Source organism: Bos mutus, chromosome 4 (genome assembly GCF_027580195.1).
Source record: "Bos mutus isolate GX-2022 chromosome 4, NWIPB_WYAK_1.1, whole genome shotgun sequence".
NCBI classification, from domain to species: Eukaryota; Metazoa; Chordata; class Mammalia; order Artiodactyla; family Bovidae; genus Bos; species Bos mutus.
Window position 1 is genome coordinate 7,450,988 of NC_091620.1, and position 23,855 is coordinate 7,474,842.

The 23,855-nt window shown below is 36.2% G+C and overlaps 1 protein-coding gene and 1 pseudogene across 7 annotated transcripts in view; one reads left to right on the plus strand and one right to left on the minus strand.

Moving 5' to 3' along the window:
• Window positions 1-23,855, plus strand: part of MKLN1 (muskelin 1) — a 392,319-nt gene that overhangs the window by 220,481 nt on the left and 147,983 nt on the right. For all 7 annotated transcript variants that reach the window (XM_005902205.2, XM_070369015.1, XM_070369017.1 and 4 more), the window contains one exon: window positions 14,778-14,847. In XM_005902205.2, coding sequence (XP_005902267.2) covers window positions 14,778-14,847 — 70 coding nt within the window. The remainder of the gene's footprint in view (window positions 1-14,777; window positions 14,848-23,855) is intronic.
• On the minus strand, window positions 2,119-2,421 carry LOC138987515 (ragulator complex protein LAMTOR5 pseudogene; annotated as a pseudogene).

Genomic DNA, 23,855 nt, shown 5'->3' on the forward strand with positions numbered 1-23,855 from the left:
TATCAAGCCCATCTTTGCATGAAATGTTCGCTTGGTATCTCTAATTTTCTTGAAGAGATCTCTTCTTTCCCATTCTGTTGTTTTCCTTTATTTCTTTGCATTGATCACTGAGGAAGGCTTTCTTCTCTCTCCTTGCTGTTCCTTGGAACTCTGCATTCAGATGGATGTATCTTTCCTTTTCTCTTTGCCTTTTGCTTCTCTTCTTTTCTCAGCTATTTGTAAGGCCTCCTCAGACAGCCGTTCTGCTTTTTTGCACTTCTTTTTCTTGGGGATGGTCTTGATCCCTGCCTCCTGTCAGTGTCATGGACCTCCATCCATAGTTCTTCAGGCACTCTGTCTTTCAGATCTAATGCCTTGAATCTTATTTGTCACTTCCACTGTATAATTGTAAGGGATTTGATTTAGGTCATACCTGAATTGTCTAGTGGTTTTCTCTACTTTCTTCAATTTCAGTCTGAATTTGGCAATAAGGAATTCATGATCTGAGCCACAGTCAGATCCTGGTCTTGTTTTTGCTGACTGTATAGAGCTTCTCTATCTTTGGTTGCAAAGAATATAATCAATCTAATTTTATTATTGACCATCTTGTGTAGAGTCTTCTCCTGTGTTTTTGGAAGAGGGTGTTTGCTATGGCCAGTGTGTTCTCTTGGCAAAACTCTATTTGCCTTTGCCCTGCTTCATTCTGTATTCCAAGGCCAAATTTGCCTGTTACTCCACGTGTTTCTTGACTTCTGCTTTTGCATTCTAGTCCCCTAAAATGCAAAGGACATATTTTTGGGGTGTTCTAGAAGATCTTGTAGGTCTGCATAAAACCATTCAGCTTCAGGTTCTTCAGCATTACTGGTTGGGGCATAGCCTTGGATTACTGTGATATTGAATGGTTTGCCTTGGAAGTGAACAGAGATCCGTCTGTCATTTTTGAGATTGCTTCAGATTGTGTTTCGGACTCTTGTTGACTATGATGGCTCTGCCATTTCTTCTAAGGGATGCTTGGCCACAGTAGTAGATATAATGGTCATCTGAGTTAAATTCACCCATTCCAGTCCATTTTAGTTTGCTGATTTCTAAAATGTCGATGTTCACTCTTGCCATCTCCTGTTTGACCACTTCCAATTTGCCTTGATTCATGGACCTAACATTCCAGGTTCCTATGCAGTATTGCTCTTTACAGCATCGGACTTTACTTCCATCACCAGTCACATCCACAGCTGGGTATTGTTTTTGCTTTGGCTCCATCCCTTCATTCTTTCTGGAGTTATTTCTCCACTGATCTCCAGAAGTATATTGGGCACCTACTGACCTGGGGAGTTCATCTTTCAATGACCTATCTTTTTGCCTTTCCATACTGTTCATGGGGTTCTCCAGGCACGAATACTGAAGTTGTCTGCTGTTCCCTTCTCCAGTGGACCGCGTTTTGTCAGAACTCTCCACCACGACTCGTCTGTCTTGGGTGGTTTCATTGAGTTAGACAAGGCTTTGGTCTATGTGATCAGATTGGTTAGTGGGACTGTGGTTTTCAGTCTGTCTGCCCTCTGATGGAGAAGGATAAGAGGCTTATGGAAGCTTCCTGATGGGAGAGACTGACTGAGAGGGAAACTGGGTCTTGTTCTGATGGGCGGGGCTTTGCTCAGTAAATCTTTAATCTGGTTTTGTAATCTGTATTTTCTTTATTGGGTGTTTTTGGGCAGGGTTGGGGGAGGGGGGGTATATTCCTTTTTGTGTGTGTTTTAGTTTAGATACAGTTGGCATACATTATATTAGTTTCAGGTGTGCAACGTAATGTTTGATATACTGCATAATGGTTACCACGTTAACAATTTAGTCTAATTATTTGTAATTTAGTCTGTTTTCAGAAAGAAATCTTTTGTGAGTCTTTTTTCCCCTCCAACCTGGTTTATTAAGCATAATTATGTATACAAGGTGACCTAAACCTGCTGCTTCAAAACATGTGGTACTTTTTAACTACTTTCTTGATAAGTTAGTCCACAGAATGTCAAAAAGCAGCTCACTCTAAAATTAATAGAAAAGTGCCCAATGCATATTACATGAATGGTCTAATTATTGGAATTCTAATAGTTCTATAAGATAATTAGCATCAGGTAGGACTGAGTTTCTGTGACAGGCTGCTGAAGAAGTGATACAAGATGTCAAGAGGCCATTTTGTGCACTGTTACCGTGATGCCATCGTGTTTCTGGATCATAATGTTCCCATTATCTGGTTCTAGATACACCAGAGGAGTATCAGTGGGGTCTGGGCTTACCTTAGCTGCTTGCTGGGCTAGAACTGATAGCACCCGAGCATGCTCATCTGATCGGATTCCGTGGCAGCCCATATTGAGTCTGTGTGAATCTGCACAGGACTCCAGCAGTGGGTGGATTCTTCAGTACGTCTTCCAGGCGCTGCTGTCGGGCAGCTGCCATCCCCCCACGGGTTGCCTGCTTCTTCGCTGCCAGTGTTCCATTTGTGAGTCTTAATAGCTCTTCATATTGTCTAATATTTCTGAAATGTCATAATTTTGATTACTGCTTAATAAAGCTTCAGCTATTTTCTTAATTTCTTTTAGTTCATGTTGAAACACCAGATTATAATGTTCATCATTTTTTGTGGCCACATTTTTCTCATGTGTTTTTATTATCTGTTAAAATGTGATTTATTTTACATATATTATTTTTCCTACAATTTCTTAGTGTGGGCTTTCATTTTAACTTTCTAATGTTTAAACAAGTTCGGTTTTCCAGTAGTTATTTTATTTATTTATTTTTTTGGCCATCCCGTGTGGCTTGTGAGATTTAGTTCCCTGGCTGGGGATTGAACCAGCACCCTCAACAGGGAAAGCATGGAGTCCTTACTATTGGACCACCAAAGAATTCACTTCTAATAGTTTTAGATGGAAGCACTTCTGTAGGCTGAAGGAATGGACAAGTGTAGTTTATGAGCTTTGTGTCTCAAGACCTCTCTCCTTTGGGAAATATAATATGAGATATAGTATGCGATATAATAAAGCTATTTGCCTTTATATCTGTGCTTTGCGAATATTTTGCTTTTTGGAGAGGCATCTTTGAATATATTTTGCTCTGTGATATGTCTTGAGTTCTATATCGCTTGGACCTTTGCCAGCTTAGCATATGAATCTTACCTTTCCTAGGAGTTGTCATTCTTTACGCTTTGCTTAATTTATTTTCTGTTCCCAGCAGTTTCTCTTCAGAATGGGTTTCTGTCTTCCTAAAAATAAGGAAATATTTTCAGGATAGTTGTGAAATCCTCTTAGGTCTAGATTCAACATTTTATGAATGTTCTCAGGCCCCCTTGGAGATTTACCTTCTTTGGATTTATCTTATCTTGGAGCCTGTGAGGCCATTATCTGACTTAGTCTAGTTCTCAGATTTCCATGGTTTCCATAGATTATTTCCTGTTGCTCTGATTTTGAGCTTGTTGATTTCTTTGTGAAGAGTTGACTTTTCTTTTGTTTTTCCATGAGTGGATCCTTTTAATTAGCATTTTGGGGACCACCTCAAATAAAAGAACTCCTCTGCCCTAGTGCAGCTCCCTGTTTATTTCTCTTATATCATTTATTACGGTCTGTAGTTACCTTGTTTACAGCTGTTCCTGTTTACTTTCTGCTACTTCTCATTTGAACGTTAGCATCACAAGTGGGGATTCTTTCTGTCTTATTTATCAGTGTATTCCTAGAGCCTAGCACAATGTCTAGCATTTAGAGATGAGTAAATATTTGTCGAAAAACTTCAGCTTATGGTAAGGCCTTTTCACGATGCTCCTGTGTGAAAATTAGGAAGTATTTGAAAGTGAGTGTACAAGTGATTTTTTTGGAAAAGCCATAATTTTTATAGTATACTCTTTAACACTGTACAACTGTGGATATTCAAAATTGTTTGAGTTGATTTCTGTTTTGCATTTTGAATTGGCTTTTTATTATATATGGTTTTTATGTCTCAAACATTTTATGCTATATACATTTATTATTTATTACATCATAGTATCCTTGGCCACAGGTACCCCTTCTACACTTCTGTGGTGTTACCCTAGAACAGTGTTTACACATAATGGAAGCTGTTTTACAGTCAATGGATTGTGTGTTGTTATTGACTGCTGTGTAAGAGGAGTATTATACATGATACCTTGAATGAAATATGTGAAATCTTTTCATAGAATTGTAGAATATTAACATGGCCTCATGAATGGTGTTTTCTAGAGTTGTGCAATGCACTGCTCCTATTAGAGCTGGAAGAAACTTGAGATCAAGGAATTCAGCCCTTCCCTTTACACTACAGTTAAAGGAATTAAAGTCCTGAGAGATTATGTGATGTGCTTAACGTTACCCAACAAATTAGTGGCCAAGCTCCAGGATCTTATCATTCCTAGTCAGAGCTTTCTTCTAGATGTGTTTTGTCACATTATTCAACCAAAAGGCACAGGTTTTAGTAGGGTATTTTAAAACTACCAGAAGAAAAATATTCTTAGACTTGGCTTGACTGACTTCTTCACATTGAAATTAGAGGTAGCTAGCTTTTGAGTATTCAAAACTCTCAGTTTAAAATCGACTGGATTTACTGTTAAGTATCCTGTGCATCCATTAGCAGAAAAAAATGATAAGTGCTCCATTTTTTTTGCCCAAGTGCTGCTTTTTACGTTTAAGTATTCTTAAGAGCAGCAATTTAAAAGATGTTGCCAGGCAGGCTTAAGATTTGAACATGTTTAATCAAAAAAAAAAAGATTTTTAATTTGCTGACTTGAAGTCAAAATGTCCAGTAAATTATCTTCTTATAATGCATTTCAATAGTTTGTTCCTGTCATGTAGTTGGTAGTATAATTAAATATACTACCTTAAAAAATTTGCAAAATAGAGACATAAAGCTTGGGAAAAAATTAATGTTGTATCCTGTATTTCAGTTGTCCATGTGTTTCACTATAGATTTTTATAGTCTTAATAGAAAAAATTGATTATTCACAGCCTTGCCTTTTTTAGCTTATATCTAAGAGACTTAATATGGCTCAGTTTTATTTCCTTATGGTTTTCATCTTGCATTGGTAGGAATAAAAATATACCTTTTAAAATTAAATTAACCCTGATGAAAAAAAGAAACCATTTTAATCTTTAGCCCATCTGTTTTATTGGTTCTTAACAAGTTCTCTGATAGTTGTTATTTGTATTTTGCTTTTTAAAATATATTTTAGAATGGCATATATTGAGCTTAATCTTAGTAGATTACTTTTCTTTATTATTTGGATCATATAGTTTCTATACTGAATTGTGTCTTCTGTATTTTTTTTTTTTTTTTGCTGATCATTTACTTGTTTTCTCAGACAATAGTTAAAATGTTAAACATTAGTCATGGAGTACCTAAAAGTATGTTTTGATCACATATTTTGGTGGCCAGAAATAGCCTCCTGTAAGCTAGAACCAAAAAGCCATTAATTTCTATTCTCTGTTATTCCTGGGAGTCTCTTCTATTTTATGTCTGCTACAGTCTTATCTTACTACTGACTGTCTTATTCTCTCTCTTTTATCTCTTATTCTGTATACTTTTCCCTCTGTTTCATTGGTTCTATTTTTTATACATTATTTTCATATGATCCATTCTCTCTCTTAGCTAGGCTAGATTGGCTGTCACTGAGGTGGTTGAGTCACAAGTAAAAACATCACTGTCTGTCTGTGATTGCTTCTTCAGCAGAGGCTGTGGATGGGATGTTTCCCCTTTCAGAGATTAGGGCTAGTGAACTAGTATCATGATTGACAGTTTGTAGTGAAAGAGGTTAATGTCTCTCTTGAGTGTTAGAAGAAGGAAAAACTATACCAGTGATGATGGTGGGTTTTATAGATCTTTGGGAGTTATGAGTAAGGATACTTACGCACATGTTTTATAGACAGCTACCACAGTGGCTGTGTCCCTGCTGATGAAGAGTAATGCTGATAATAGTCACTGCCCACAGCCAGTTTCTCACTTGCTTTCCAGGAGAGTGCAAATGGATTTTAGGAAGGAGCATCTGGGAGGAAGAACTAAAACTGATCTGTAGTTGACTTTAAGCTTTGAGGGATAATCTGTCACTTAAAAATTTTAAGAAACAGTTATATCTTTATTAATTGCTTCTTTATCACCTATGTCTTCAAAAAGAAAGAAAAGTTGAGCCCGATTTGACCATCTGATGATGATGTAGTCAGTTTTCTATAAATATGAAAAGTTTGTCATAATATTTTTACAATACTTTAATGCTTATATAAAAATGTTTATTTTTAAAATCTGAATATGATAAGTAGAAGAAGATAAATAAAACTCATTAATGATACTTACGCTTCATTTTGGGGCTTCCCTGATAGCTCAGTTGGTAAAGAACCCACCTGTAATGCAGGAGACCCCAGTTCAATTTCTGGGTTGGGAAGATCCCCTGGAGAAGGGATAGGCTACCCACTCCAGTATTCTTGGGCTTCCCTTGTGGCTCAGCTGGTGAAGAATCTGCCTGCAATGCGGTAGACCTGGGTTCAATCCCTGGGTTGGGAAGAATTCCTGGAGAAGGGAGAGGCTACCCACTCCAGTATTCTGGCCTGGAGAATTCCATGGAATCACAAAGAGTTGGACATGACTGAGTGACTTTCACTTTGACTTTCACGCTTCATTATTGGCTTATATCTGTGCTTTATATATTTTATATGAATTAGGTAATACCACACATGCTTATTAATTCAACTGGATACAAGTGAAAATCTCTGTCGTGTCTGACTCTTTGCAACCCCATGGACTGTAGCCTGCCAGGCTCCTCTGTCCATGTAATTCTCCGGGCAAGAATATTGGAGTGGCCGTTTCCTTCTCCAGGGGCTCTTCCCAATCCAGGGATCAAACCCAGGTCTCCCACAATGCAGGCAGATTCTTTATCGTCTGAGCCACCAAGGAAGCCATAGAATATTGGAGTGGGTAACCTATTTCTTCTGTGACGGATCTTCCCAATCCAGGAATCGAACCCTGGTCTCCTGGTGCATTCTTTACCAGCTGAGCTATCAGGGAAGCCACAATTGGATACAAATATATATAAATAATAATTTTTTTAACAATAAAATCATACTTCCTTCTTTATTTTTTATATTGCAGAAATCCCTACAAGTTAGCTGGCATAGATCTGGCAGTATAGTGTTTTATGATTTATTTCCCTGCTATTGCAACTAGACTCATAAGTGAGTCTCTATACATAGATCTTTATATACTGATGATTTTATTTTTATAGGATAGATTCTGAGAATGCTAGGTGAAAGAATATGTGCAGTTAGAATTTTGATAGATATTGCAAATTGACTTTCCATCAAGGTTGGAATAATGGACATGTCCACAGTTTCTCCCTGAGATTTCCTGTTAAGTAAAGATTTAACTTAATCAATTTGAGGGGTGAAAAAAAGATATCTTAATGTGTTAATTTGTTTTTCCTGACACAGGGATTTAGAAAAAAAATTTTTGTTGTTATTTACTAGTCATTAAATTTTAAAGACTCTTCAGTGACACACATTCACTCATTTTTCATTTTATTCTCAAGTGAAACCCTGTATGATTACTAGCTTGTTAGTCATATGAGTTGCAAGTACTTTTTCCTAAACTATTGCTTGTTTCCTGTCTTTTTAAAAAAGTTTTATTTATTTTAGTTGGAGGATAATTACTTTATAACCTTGTAATGGTTTTTGCCACAGCAGTTGGAATCAGCCATAGACATACATGTGTCTCCTCTCTCCTGAGCCCCACATCCACCTCCCTCCCCACCCCATCCCTCTAGGTTGTCACAGAGCAGTGGCTTTGGTGCCCTATGTCATACATCAGATTCACACTGGCTATGTATTTTCCATACGGTAATGTGTATGTTCCAATGCTATTCTTTCAAATCATCTCACCTTCTCCTTCTCTCACTAAGACCAAAAGTCTGTTCTTTGTGCTTTTGTCTCCTTTGCTGCCCTGCACATAGGATCATCAGTTCCATCTTTCTAGACTTCATATGTGTTTGTTAATATATGATATCTGTCTTTCTCTTTCTAACTTCACTCTGTATATTAGGTTCTAGGTTCATCTACCTCATTAGAATGGATTCAAATGCATTCTTTTTTAAGCTAAGTAATATTCCATTGTGTATATGTACCACAACTTCCTTATCCATTCATCTGCTGATGGACATCTAGGTTGCTTCCATATCCTAGCTTTTGTAAGTAGTGCTTCGGTGAACATTGGGATACATGTGTCTTTTTCAGTTATGGTTTCCTCAGGATATATGTCCAGTATATATCCCCAGGTAGTGGGATTGCTGGGTCATATGGCAGTTTTATTCCTAGTTTTTTAAGGAATCTCCATACTGTTCTCCATGGTGCTTGTATCAGTTTGCATTCCCACCAACAGTGTAAAAGGGTTCCCTTTTCTCCATACCCTCTCCAGCATTTATTGTTAGTAGACTTTTTGATGATGGCCATTCTGACCCATGTGATTCCTGTCCTTTTTTATGGAGTTTTTTTTTACAATACAAAATTTTAAAGTTTTTTAAATAAAATTTTTGTTTAAGCTTCTGTGTTTCTTGACAGAAAGATCTCTTAACACTTTTTGGGTTGTATATATTGGCCCTCAGTTTTTTTCTGAGATGTTTATGTATGTGTGTATGGTTATATCTTTAATTGGAATTAATTTTGTATATGATATTAGGTAGGGGTTAACTTATTTTCTTCCTGTGGAATTCCAGTTGTATAAGCATCATTTAAATATGAAGTAGTATTTCCCATTGAAATAAAACATCATCTTCATAAAATATTAAGTTCTCATCTACACCGGGCTCAATTTCTGGGTTTTTGTTTCTTAGTTCTTGGTCTGTTCCTATACCAATCCCTACTGTTTTAATTATAAAGAATTTGAAGTGTTTTAAAAGCTGATAAAATGATCTCTCCTCACTTTTTAATAAATTTTCTTGGCTCTTTTTGTACATTTTTCTATACAAACTTTTTTGTATTGTGTACTCTTTGGGTAAAGCTTCTGATACCTCAGATTATGGGCAGGCTGGCAGTCTTTGTCTTGGGGCTTTTTGTGTAACATTTTGTATATTGTTAGTTCTTTGTGGTTCGCCATGGGTCACTGGGAGCCACCTCTCAGCAGCTAGATGCCTTCAGCTAGGAGAAGTATGTTCTTATATTCAGCAGTAAAGTTCTCCTGAAGCTCTTTGTGGGCCCGGGAGACTAGCCTATTGTCCCAGAAGTGCTTGTTTAGTTACTGCATTTCTCTTGGGGAAAGGTGAATCCATGGATCTCGTGGTCCTCCTAGTACTAATAAGCTTTTGTGATAATTCTTCAAAGTTCTGGTTCTGGCCTCTGTCACCTTCTGGGCTTAAGAGAGGTACTTGGTAGTTGACTTAGTGTTGGAACTAGAGAGAAATCATCAGGAATATTTTCAAGCGTCCATCTTTCCAAGGCACCTTAGACCTGACCTCATTTCTGATCTGCATCATATTTCTGTTTTATCCATTTTTAAAATTAATATAGTTGATTTACAATATTGTATTAGTTTCAAGTGTACATATTTCTCTTTTATCTTAGTATAAGCTTTAAATTACAGATAACAAATATATTAATATATTTGTTTAATATTAATATAATTAATATACTCTATACTTTAATAGAATCATTTGAATTTTTTTTCCTTTTAGTGCTGTTTATGTATTTGTTCATATCTATCAAATATTTATTAAGCACTTTCTGTGTGGCAACTTTTAAGTTTGGAGTTAGTCAAATGAAGTGAATACCACCCAAATCCTGTCTTCTCAGCAGCACTGAACATAGTTTTTCACTTCTTTGTTCGCAAAATATTTCTTTCTTCATTTGACATCACAGTTTGTAAGTTTTCAGTTTCTTCATCTTTGGTCCTTCTCAGTCTCCTTTGCTTGATCTTTCTCTCTGGCCCCCCAAATAATGGACCCTCCAGAGCTTAATGAGTCCTTCAGCTTCTCTGTGCGTGCCAAGTTGCTTCAATTGTATCCAACTCTTTGCGACCCCGCAGACTGTAGCCTGCTAGGCTCCTCTGTCTGTGGGATTCTCCAGGTAAAGATACTGGAGTGGGTTGCCATTTCCTCCTCCAAAGGATTTTCCAGACCCAGGGATCGAACCTATGTCTCTTATGTCTCCTGCATTGGAAGCAACTTCTTTACCATTAGCGCCATGTAGGGGGTGGGGGGGCAGTGCAGCTTCTCTTCTACCTCCTTTTTATCCCCTGAGTTATTTCATTCAGTGTCATAGCTTTATATATTTTAGCATTTGATATACTGATGGCTCTATTTTTTCAGTTCTGGCATTTTCCTTGAATTTCAGCCTCAGTTAATCAGCCGCTGAATCTCCAGTGGGTTGTTTAATAGGCATTTCAGAATTTACAAGACCATAACATACTGTAACTATTTACCCCTTTAGCTTTGCATTTAGTGATCTATCTGCTCATTTTTCAGATTATGACATGGCTAAGTCCCTCATTTAGGTCTGTTTCTCTTCTACTTTGTTTTGTTTTTCTTCATAGTACTATTAATCCTTATTGCTACTTTGACATTGTATAGATGTTTATTAATTTTCTAGATGCTGAGAGACTTTAATCTCCTGCTACTGTTTTATTAATTTCTTCTGGCACTGTGTTTTTTACTTTATTTTTGTTTTCATTTAATTCATTGACTCACAATCCTAGCTTGAATTCTTATTATCTTATTGTTTTCCTCCAGTCCAAACTTCTTTAAATTTTATTTTTTTATCTCTCCCTTTGAGCCCTTTAATCCCAGTTAATACTTTTTCTTTAAATTCCTCCTGGTTTTGCAAAGATTGTATCTGCCGTACATATCTTTTATCTGTTACTAGTCACTCTATTAATGTGTGTGTGCCTTCATGTAATAGTAATGTTACTACTATACACCCAGTTCAAAGGATATCTTACTGTGTTATTTTAGGCTGTTTATATGTCTGACTGTTTTAGATTCTTTGTATTAATATTGTCATTGTATTTAAAATTTTCTGTTTTCAGTGTGTCCTGCTTTCATTTAATCTTCTCTTAGCTCCTTTTTGCTGTTTTGTTGTTGTTGGTATTCTGTCTCAAATAATTTATGAGATAGGTAGTATGTTTTTATTCTAAATTTCAGTATTCTTGAGTCTTTTTCTTTTTATCAATTTCAGAAACATTATTCTTAGGAGCTATGAAAATGATGAAATTAACTCTCATGTCATTTGATCTCCCTTCCCACAATGTATTATACTTTGTGATTTTTGTGGTCCCAATTTATCATAGTTACATTAGATTTTCCTTCATACTTTCATGTCAGAGTGATTTTTTCCCCCTAGTTTTTATAGCTTTAGTTTTTAACAGTACTGCAGTCTTTTCATAGAGTTCTTATCTTTGTTTTGTGATGCTTAATAAAACACATCTTTTTTTTCTGATTATATGTTGATGTGTTAGTTTTAGAATATTTGGAAAGTACAAAAACGTGCGAAGAAGGAGGAAAGTCATTGTAATCTCACCATTACCATATTATATTATTGTAATGCAATAGCTACATTAGCAATTTAGCATATCTTCTTGGTCTTTTCTTTTCATGCACGAACATTATTATTACTTAACAATACTTGATTCATTGTACATACTCTGCAAACTACCTTTTCTCTTCACTCACTGTGTAATAAACATTTGCCAACAGCATTGAAGTGAGGCCATAATATTATGGTTACATGTTATTCTGTAACATAGACATTTCATAACTTTTTTTAACACATCCTCTATTGTTAGACAATTAGGTTGTTTACAGTTTGCTTTTATAAATCGTATTGTCATGAATGTGGATGTTTTAAATCCCCTGGATTATTGTTTAGGTTAAGTTCCAGGAAGTGAAATATGCTAAAACTGTGTACTATGGTGATTAAAAGCATTGACTTTGGAGTCAGATCGCCTTGGGTTGAGATTCTTAATTTTTGGTGTGGGCTTCCCTTGTAGCTCAGTTGGTAAAGAATCTGCCTGCATTGCAGGATACCTGGGTTCTATTCCTGGGTTGGGAAGAGCCCCTGGAGGAGGAAATGGCAACCCACTTCAGTATTCTTGCCTGGAGAATCCCATGGACTGAGGAGCCTGGCAGGCTGTAATCCATGGGGTTGCAAAGAGTCAGATGCAACTAAACTGCAACCACCACTTAGGTATATTAATTTATCTCTCTCAGTTTCTTAATCTGTACGTTGAAGGTAATAGTTTATATATAGAAAGCACTTAGACCAGGATGTCTTAGTCTGGGATGTCATAAAAGCTCAGAAATGTTAGACACAAACATCATCATTGTCATCACGGCTGTTATCATTTTTATTTAGAGGGATATACATATTTGAAATGTTTTTGATATATAGTATATTAAAATTCTCTCTTGAAAAGTTGTATCAATTTGCATTTCTGCCAGCAAAATATGAGAGTACCATTTTACCAGCTCTGGGCAACAACTGCAGTTATGATTCAAATATGTTATTTTGAGTATAGGCTCAATTTTATAGGGATAATGTATATCTTTGTTTTAATCTCTAATTTTTGGTTATTACTGATTTTGAATGGTTGGGTTTGCTAGTTTTTGTATGGGCTATTTATAACTTAGTCACTCAGTCGTGTCCAACTCTTTGTGACCCCATAGACTGTAGCCTACCAGTCTCCTCTGTCCATGGAATTCTCCAGGCAAGAATACTGGAGTTGGTTGCCATGCCCTCCTTCAGGGGATCTTCCCAACCCAGGGATCAAACCTGGGTCTCCACATTGCAGGCAAAGTCTTTACCATCTGGGCCACGTGGGAAGGCTGTATTTATAATTAAGTGCTGTTTAAATATTCAAATTTTAATTAGCCTTTTGTGTTTTACATTGTCTATATTTTTCTAGCTGGTTTTTACCTTTTAGAATGCATGAGGTCATTTCATTTATTATTTATTATTATGTATTAATGTTTTATCTTTGTAAAATGTGTATGTAAAGAAAATTCTTTTTCTTATAGTTCTGTCTTTAAAAAAATTCATTCATCTTTTTGACATTTATTAAGTACCTTTTCTGTGATAGGTGTAGATCCAACTTTAAAAAAAATACCCTTTTTATTTTAAAATGATTTTAGATTTATAGAAAAGTTGCAGCAAGTTTGCATATGCCCCTCATCTAGTTTCTCCTGTTGATGACATCTTATATTACCATGGTACATTTGTCATGACCAAGACACCAACACTGATACATTACTGTTAGCTAAATTTCACATTTTATTTGAATTTTGTTAGATTTCCTATTTTAGTGTCTTCTGATCCAGGATCCCATTCAAGATACCATTACTTTTAGTTATCTTGTTCCTTTACTCTCTTCTGGTCTGTGATGGGTTTTTAATCTTCCTTATTTTTCATTGTATTGATAGTTTGAGGAGTACTGGTCATGTATTTTGTTGAGTATTCTTAAGTCTGAATCTGTTTGATGTTTTTCTGATTGTTAGGCTAGAGTTATTTATATCACTAGAGACTCAGGGATATTTGGGTTGTAATCCAGTACCTTGTTATTTATTTTGCTGTTTAGTTATTTTAGCTTTGGCCATTCATTCTTTCATGTTGGCTCCTCTGTGTCCCTTTGACATGCCCCCCCTCCCCGCCCCGACCTTTGTGGTGGTTTTGAGCACTACAAGATGTTCTAGACTAATGTTCTGAATTCCCTGCTCTATGCCTAGAATCAGCTCCTTTCCCAAGAATCCCTGTTTCCTTTTATTGGACTGTGGTATGTAGAAATCAAGAATTGGTATTGAGGGTACTCACTGCTACTGGAGTATCAATGATTCTAGTCCCTATTAGTGAACAGAGCTAGGAGTACTCTCACATACAATTATTGAATCTATTTATCTGTATCTATATAAAGCTGAATATTAATATGAGTTCACACTGATGTCTCTGACTCTATTTCAGTAGCCTTGGGTTCATTCCAACCTTCATCCCCTTGCTTTTCTGTTACTTTTCACTCCAAAGTGAGAAGCTTGACTCCCATCATCTACTGTCCATTTACTGTTTGTTTGACACCAGTGTGAAGTGTTTCAGAATTAACCCATATCCCTCTGAGAAATAACTTTATCAAATAGTTTTTTTATGTGTGATTCTGTTTGTCTTTAGCCTTATAATTTCCAGTAAAAGCACCACCTTCCAAAGTATGTATATCAGTTCCTTTTTTCATAGGTCTGTTTTAGGTGCTGGGCTTAAAAGACCTTCTTGATTCAAAGATTGGAAAAAAAAAAAAAAGATGTATGTATTTATATAAACATATACATATATGTATGTGTATATATATATGATATTATATTATTAGGTCTTTTATTTATTTACCTTAAATTCCTAAATATATGTATATATACACACACACATATATATGTGTGTAGTATTAATTATTAGTATTTTATTACTTTGTTTACCTTAAATTCCTAAGTACACCTGTAGCTCATGTTGTCACTGGATATGAAGTAGAGCTCGCTCTCTCGCTCTCTGTCTCTCTCTGTGTGCACATATATATAAATAAAATGCCTTTTTTCAGTTGTTTAAAATACTACCTTAATCATATTTAAAAACCTTAAAACTGCTAGACATTTTCTGTGTTGCTTGTTCTGTTTCCTTTTTTTTCTTCTTATTCAAGTTCCCAGTATTATATAACTTAGTGATAATTTTAACATCTGGTAGATTATTCCTCTTTTCACATATTTTTGTTCACTTATTCTTTTAATTAAATGTATAATTTCCTTTTCTTTATTTCAGGAACATTTTAGTTGATAAACCAAATGACCAGTCTTCAAGGTGGTCTTCAGAAAGCAACTATCCTCCGCAGGTAAGATTATGTTTAATTCCTGATTCCATTTAGAAGTCATATTTTAAATAGGCAAATACTGAATGGTTAACAGTTATCTGGATTACATCAGTAGTTTATTCAGTCTTTGAAACTGTTAGGTAAATTTTTATTTCCCCTTTTTTTGTTTGTTTACATTTTGGAAGAATTTTTATTTCATAGGCAAATACAGTGTGGGGTTTGATGAAGCATAGACTTTTTATTTCTCTCTACTGGAATATTTAAAATCTAATTTTGGGGGGGGGCATTACTAATGATACAAATCTAAGTCTCTTGTTATATTTTGAGGAAAATGTTAACTAAAAAGAACTGGTTATGGTGCTGTTACTATTCTGAGTAGTAACTGATCAGAGTACAGATCTGAACAGCTTGTGGCTTCTACTGCACTTAAACTCAAGTTATTCTGTAAACATTTAATGTGATGTTAGTAAACTGAACTTTCACTCAGTGATTCAGTTAACTGCCTTTTAGAAAAAATAAACTTAACATAGTTTGTTATTTTACTAAGAAAGTGTACTTGGATGGTATTAGGACCATGAGCTAAATTGTTTCCTTGACAAATAGTGTCTGAAGTCATCTGAAGTAAAAAATAATCATTTTTCATTTATACACTTTCAGCATTAACACTTATTATGTCCATATCCTTGAGGAAATTAATGCTCTGATAGGTAAAGAAGGTGGATAAATAAAACTTAATTTTTAACTTTACTGTAGTTCTTGGAAACCTAGTCTCTATACTTATTTTTCCTTTTAATTGTTTTTTTACTGTTTACAAACCTTTTGGATCACGTCATGTTTTAAGTGTTTCATTGCAAAATATGCTATATTCAAAGGGAAAAAATATGCATACTTATACATAAAATTTAAAGAATAATAAAACAAATACTTGTTTATTCTTCAGCAGTCTTTAGAAATGGAAAACTACTGCAACCTTTGAAGCTTCCTGTGAGCACCATTTTGTATCTGTCCTCTAATCCCACTTCCATAATTATTATTTCATATTTGTTAACCATGGGCTTCACTGGTGGCTCAGACAGTAAAGTGTCTGCCTGCAATGCAGGAGACTCGGGTTCAATCCCTGGGTCAGGAAGATCCCCTAGAAAAGGAAATGGCAACCCACTCCAGCACTCTTGTCTGGAAAATTTCCATGGACTGAGGAGCCTGGTGGGCTACAGTCCATGGGGTCGCAAAGAGTCAGACACGATTGAGCGACCTCACTATTTGTTAACCATATTCTCACAGTATTATATATGTATATGTTTATAAATTCCTGTGATTTAAGTTTTGTCTGACTTTCAGTTCAGTTCAGTTCAGTTGCTCAGTCGTGTCCGACTCTTTGCAACCCCATGAACCGCAGCATGCCAGGGTTCAGTATGCCTCTCTGTCCATCACCAACTCCTGGAGTCCACCCAAACCCATGTCCATCGAGTCGGTGATGCCATCTAACCATCTCATCCTCTGTCGTCCCCTTCTCCTCCTGCCCTCAATCTTTCCCAGCATCAGAGTCTTTTCAAATGAGTCAGCTCTTCACATCAGGTGGCCAAAGTATTGGAGTTTCAGCTTCAACATCAGTCCTTCCAATGAACATTCAGGACTAATCTCCCTGAGGATGGACTGGTTGGATCTCCTTGCAGTCCAAGGGACTATCAAGAGTCTTCTCCAACACCACAGTTCAAAAGCATCAATTCTTCGGTGCTCCGCTTTCTTTACAGTCCAACTTTCACATCCATACATGACCACTGGAAAAATCATAACCTTGACTAGATGGACCTTTGTTGGCAAAGTAATGTCTCTGCTTTTTAATATGCTGTCTAGGTTGGTCATAACTTTCCTTCCAAGGAGTAAGTGTCTTTAAATTTCATGGCTGCAGTCACCAACTACAGTGATTTTGGAGCCCAGAAAAATAAAATCTAACACCGTTTCCACTGTTTCCCCATCTGTTTCCCATGAAGTGATGGGACCGGATGCCATGATCTTAGTTTTCTGAATGTTGAGCTTTAAGCCAACTTTTTCAGTTTCCTCTTTCACTTTCATCAAGAGGCTCTTTAGTTCTTCTTCACTTTCTGCCATAAGGGTGGGATCATCTGCATAGCTGAGGTTATTGATATTTCTCCCGGCAATGTTGATTCTAGCTTGTGCTTCTTCCAGCCCAGTGTTTCTCATGATGTAGTCTGCATAGAAGTTAAATAAGCGGGGTGACAATATACAGCCTTGACGTACTCCTTTTCCTATTTGGAACCAGTCTGTTGTTCCATGTCCAGTTCTAACAGGTGCTTCCTGACCTGCATATAAGTTTCTCAAGAGGCAGGTCAGGTGGTCTGGCTTTGACTTTATGTAAATATAATAGAACTTGAATCCATTTATACATTTTCTGTGGCTTTTTGTTTGTTTGTTAAAGATTATGATATTAATGTTGCCGAGTATAATTGTAGTTTGTTAGTTTTGACTGACCTTCCCCAGTGGTGCTACTGGTAAAGAACCTGCCTGCCAAAGCAGGAGACATAGGAGACATGGGTTCGATTTCTGGGTTGGGAAGATCCTCTGGAAGAGGGCATGGCAACCCACTCCAGTATTTTTGCCTGGAGAATCCCATGGACAGGGGGACCTGATGGGCTATAGTCCATAGGTTGCAAGGAGTCAAGACACAATCGAAGTGACTTAGCACACACAGTTTGAACTGTTTGGTATTCTAGTATATCAGTATGCAAAAATATATTTATCCATTTTTCAATTTGATAGGCTTTTGAGTTTTTATTGTTTTTGCTCTTAGGAACAGAGTAATATGAACATTCTTGTATGATTTTTCCTCATACACACATACAAGAGTTTCTTTAGGGTATATACCTTGGCATACAGTTGCTGGATCATAGAGGATATGTGTATTTAAGTTCTATCTGGTAATAGAAAAGTTTTTAGAAAATGGCTCTATAATTTGTACTCTGATTGGCAGTGTATGAAAGTTGTTACGTCTTGTACTCTCCCCATCATTTCTATGACTGATTTTTAGATTTTGCCAGACTGGTGGATTGTTCATTGTAACTCAGAGTTAGGTTTCTGTGATCCTCTTATTACTCTTGGTTACTGGATTTTTATCAGTCAGTCCATACATAATGTTGCTTTATATGCATTTCTGTTTAAAGTCATCTCACTTTGTGTATATGGCTTATTCATTTCATTGAACTCACAGCCAATAGCACTATAACTCTTGCCCGAATAAAGCTTATCTGACAAAGATATTTTCTCTATAAGGCACATCACTGCCTTCTTGTATTTAAAAACACCAGACAGCACTTCAGCACTACACTTGGGGACCATTTTAACAGTGAAACACCAACAGCACACACAAAAATATTTTAAAATGTGGCACTAAATAGACCATGAAAAAGACACTTGTATGAGAGCAAGTGTGTAGGGTCCTTTGTTTGACCTTAGCTCAGAGAGTGTGCATGCATGCTGGTCAGTCAATATGTATCCAGCTCTTTGCAACCCCATAGACTAGCCCACCCGGCTTGTCTGTCCATGGGATTGCATATGGCAACTTAAATTTTTTGCTGCTCTGTGCATGTCCAGGAATGACTGAGAATATTGATTTGATGTTACAAATAAATTTTAAAGAGTAGATGAATTTGCAAATACCAGATCCGTGAAAAGATAGGAACAACTGTACTGTAACCAGCAATTCATTTACCATATTTTAAACAGGTCTGAGATTAGAAAGAAAGGAAAACAGGACTCTGAAAAATCAAAAACAATGTGATGAGATTTTGAGGTTCTAATAGCCTTTTCTTAAGAATCCACTTTGCATTTAATGTTATTCTGTTTGGTTCATTGTTTCTTCAGGTTTCAGCAGCTGGAAGCAGCTTTGTGCATGGGGACCATAGCTATGAAAGATAGGCACATCGACAGCAAGTTGATAACTGGCAAAGTGTCATAAAAGGGAAGATAGAATAATCTAAGTAACATAGAAAACCAACAGTATCACATTTAGGAGGTCTTTAGTGCAAGAATACTCTGTATTTCATTTACCTCTAGGATAGTGTTTACAGTAAACTTTATACAGTGATGGATATATTCTTATAATCTGCACTGCATTGTATGGCAGTTGCTAACAGCAGATAGCTGTTGAGTATTTGAAATGAGTCTAGTAGAACTAAGGAATGCAGTTTTAAATTTTACTGAATTTTAATTAGTTTAGAATACATAGCCCCAGGTGGCTAGTGGCTATGTATTAGACTGCATAGATCTAAGGCATTGCTGTTATTAGGATATACTGTTTGATATATACTGCTTGACTTTGTCAGTAAGATACTGTAATTATGTTTAGTATGTGCAGCTTACGTGGATACAGAAGTTAATGTGTAGTTATTTAGAAAAGGATGGGAAACAAACTCAAAGCCTCTCAACTACTCCTTTTTTAACCATAAAGAGGAAGGACTATGTGTATACATGGATGCTAGGATGTATGGCATGTTTTGAGAATGGCATCTCAGAGTGAATGAACTCTAAACACTTTTCTAAAGCTTGTGTTGGGCTATGAATGGGGTAGATAAAAATAGAAATATTTTCCTTGTAATGCATGTTAAGAATTTTTTTCAGGTGGCTACTCAGTTATTGTCAGGACATGAATACTTATTGTTTGGACATAACTACTTAATAAGTAGACTGTTGATGTTTCTTTTGACCTTAGAATCTGTATCAGTCATTCAATTGCTGTGTAACAAATTACCACAGAAGTTAGCAGTTAAAAACAAACAGTATTTCACCCTGTTACTGAGGGTCAGATTTTGGCTCAGGAGAAAAAAAGAGTACTTATCTACAAGGTAATGGTTGAATACATTTTTCATGGAGTATTGTCAGCCATTTAAATACAGTGAACTGGCTTCATACCAGTTGACTTGGAGGAATTTCCTCCATAAAATGAGAAAAGCATGATGCAGAGAAACATCTGTAATAGGATCCTACTATTGTTACCTGAATAACAACTCTCCCTCCTTCAACAATGTGTATGTATGTATATGTGTATATTTTTATTTGATACAGTGAGACCAGGTAAAGATATGAAAGGATATATATCTGGTTGTTGACATTGGTTATTTAAGAGAGGAGGAGATGAGAGAGGAAAGGGAGATAGAAGAACCATTTGAAAGAGTTATTCCCATGAAAAACAACATATATGATATTCAGAGTATGTAAAGTGTCTGTATAAGTGTGTACAACAGGGTTCAACTGAATCATCAAAATGGTGGTGGTTGTATCAGAATAATGGAATTTAGGAATTTTAATTTCTTTTGAATTTTGTTCTTATGCTTTTGTCCTGATTCTCATTTTCACCTTATAATTTATATAGTAAGAAAAAAATGAAAGCCATTTCCATTGTGGAAGGGAGCAAATATTTGGTGACCTAATGAGGAAAGCATTGCTGTCAATTTTGGATCATCTGTCTGTACTGGTAGAGAGTAAAATGTAGCATGAACGAAAACCCCATACATACTTTAAGATAGTAATTTCCTCCTTCTCCCATATCAGATATGTTTTATAGAAGTTACTAATACTGCCATGGAAAACATGTCTTTCAGGGTACTGGGGAATGCCCTAGGGTTGATTAAAATGTACAGGTGGTTATATATGTCTTGATAATTGTTTTAAGAAAGATTAAATCATAGTTTTTCTACTACAACTATAAGTTCTTTATGAGGTAGTTAAAATAAAAGTATGGTATTAGGTAATATTCTTTGCCTTCTGGGCCTGGAGAGAGAAGAGTTGAAAGTTTAACAAACTGTGGGCATTCTGCTTTTGAAGGTCAAGAAACTTCAGTGATTATTTAATACAGTTGGGGTGTGTGTGTGTTATAGCTTTTGCAATATGCTCCTGTTATTCTTTCTGTTTGGTGAACCATAACAATATTATGGGAATAAGAGTTTTGTAAAGTGAGGAATAAACAGAAAATATATGTATTTCTATGTAATTTCTATCTGTGGAACCAGGGTGCCAGCAAATTTATGAAGTTTCTTTATGGTATTTTGCCCTAGTTTGTGAAAAGAACATTGTATGTGTTCAATAATACAGTTTTGTTTAATATAATTTACATATAGTGAAATGCATGAACCTTAAGTGCATAGTATTCATTTTGAAAAATGCACACATTAATTTATATGCTTATCAAGATGTCAAGCATTTTCATTACGTCAGAAAGATTCTTTCTGTCCCTTACCAGTGAATCCTTCAGTCTCCCACCCTTTACCCAGAGGCAAGAGGATTTCTTTTGCCACAGATTAGTTTTGCCTGTACTAAAATTTAATAGAAATGGAGTCAGAGCATATGCACACTCTTTTGTATATGACTTTTTATACTTCGAATTTTGAGGTGGGGGGTTGCTATCCACTTACGTGCATCAGTATTTCATTTCTTTTCATTAACAGAATACCATTTTTTTCTATGGATATACCACATTTTGTTTATCTTTTTTCCTATTTATGGATATTTGTTACATTTAAGTTTTTGGTGATTGTGAAGAAAGCTTATATAATATTCTTTTATAAGATTTTTAAAATGATACATATTTTCAATTATTTGAGATAAATGTTTGGAGGTAAAGTTGCTACATCATAAGGTAGAGAGATACAGTTGATCCTTGAACAGTGCAAAGAGGTGGCAACTTCTCTTTAGTTGAAAATTTGCATGTTAACTTCTGACTCCCCCAAAACATTACTCATAGCCTACTGTTGGTCCAAAACCTTATTGATAACATAGTCAATTAACAGGTATTTTGTGTGTTATATGTATTATTTATTAATACTGTATCTTATAATAAAGTAAGCTAGAGAAAAGAAAATGTTATTAAGAAAATCATAAGGAATAGAAAGTACTTTTACTGTACTGTGTTTATTGATATCATAAGTTTATGCTGTGTACAAGATGAATGGTCTGTCCATACCAACACCAGTATTTTCTCACATGATACAGAACTCTGTAGATGTATTACCAATACTAGAGACCAAAAATGAAAAGATAAAATGTGAAAAAGAAATTTGTATATATTTACAGGTATAACCATTCATTGATAAATGAAGAAGCAGGAAAATGATTGCTTTATGGTTCGGTTCAGTTCAGTTCAGTTGCTCAGTTGTGTCCGACTCTTTGTGACCTCATGAATCGCAGCATGCCAGGCCTCCCTGTCCATCGGGACACCTATGGCATGCACCCAAACTCACGTGCATCGAGTCGGTGATGCCATCCAGCCATCTTCTCCTCTGTCGTCCCCTTCTCCTCCTGCCTCCAGTCCCTCCCAGCATCAGGGTCTTTTCCAATGAGTCAACTCTTGGCATGAGGTGGCCAAAGTATTGGAGTTTCAGCCTCAACATCAGTCCTTCCAATGAACACCCAGGACTGATCTCCTTCAGGATGGACTGGTTGGATCTCCTTGCAGTCCAAGGGACTCTCAAGAGTCTTCTCCAACACCACAGTTTAAAAGCATCAATTCTTCCGTAGTATTGTAATTGATACAGTTGCTTCACAGTACCTTACCCTATATACTTATGATGAGGATACCATAAAATATTTATGGTATATTTTATTGCAGTCGTACTCATAATACAGTATTTAAAACATTATTAACATTGTCTCGAAAGCCTCTTACCTGTATGATAAGTCGATATGTAATTTTTCCAATTACTAATGAGAGAGGGGCCATACTGTATGATACTGTTGATATCAAATTATCAAATAATGATAATTATTTGAAAATAAAGTTGCAAAACAGTAAGAAAACTAACCTTATTAATTTTATATAAAATATTAGTCACCTTATGCCTATGTAAGGATTGGCTATCCATTTCAGTACAAGTCTTGTACAGAAGTCAGAAGTGTCCTATACAATAAATACTTAGGCAAGGATGATCACACAAAAATGGTTTCATATAGTTCTTGCTGGACAGTTACTAAATGTTCACACAATGATACACACATACACAGCAGAGAGGTTTATCAGTTGTATGGCATGATGATTACTTACTGCTCATTAAGTGGACATGGGTCATCATAAAGTTCTTGGTTCTTGTCATCTTCATGTTGAGTAGGCTGAGGAGGAGGAGGAAGATGAGGGGTTGGTGTTACTGTCTCAGGAGTGGCCTCAGTGGAAGACGGAGAGGAGTTGCCAGGAGAGGCAGGCACACTTGGTGTAACTGTGCATGAATACCTGGTAACTTCTGACTTTTTTGCTTTTTCATTACTGTAGAAATGTTTTTATACAGTAGCAATCCTTCTTCCATTGTTTGCTTTCGTTTTAGTGCCCCTGTCATGAAAGAGTCCATGCCGTAAAAGAAGTCAAAAGCAGTCTTGAATAATTGGAACCCTTCTTTCTGTCAGATCGTCTATTGTCAGTTTGTTTTCTGGCACAGCTTCTTCTGGTGTTTTCTTCCTCATCGTCTGGCTCTAGTTTGGAAACACGTATCTCCATCAAGTTATCTTCTTTTAATTCCTCTGGTTTGATGTCTGTTAGCTCTTGAATTTCTCTAAGGTCTGTATTTTGAAACCCTTCATCCCTCACCTTTTTTTTGATATCAACTCTCTTTCAAGATTTCCTTGATTGGCTCTGTTATAAATCCTGTGACATCATATGTGAAATCTGGACACAGTTTTCACCAGCAGGCATTTATTGTTTTGGGCTTAAAGTCTTTCACAGCTTTTTCTACAATAACCATGGCATCTTCAGTGGTGAAATTCTTCCAGATGTCCATGATGTTCTATCAGAGTTTTCTTCCATAGCATTGACAATCTTTCCCGTGGAGTATGAGCCTTAAAGATCTTTATGACTCCTGATCTAGAGGCTGAATTAGAGACACTGTATTTAGGGGCAAAGAGTTGGACACGACTGAGTGACTGAACTGAACTGAACTGAGACCACTTTGACGGAGAAGGCAATGGCAACCCACTCCAGTACTCTTGCCTGGAAAATCCCACGGGCATAGGAGCCTGGTAGGCTGCAGTCCATG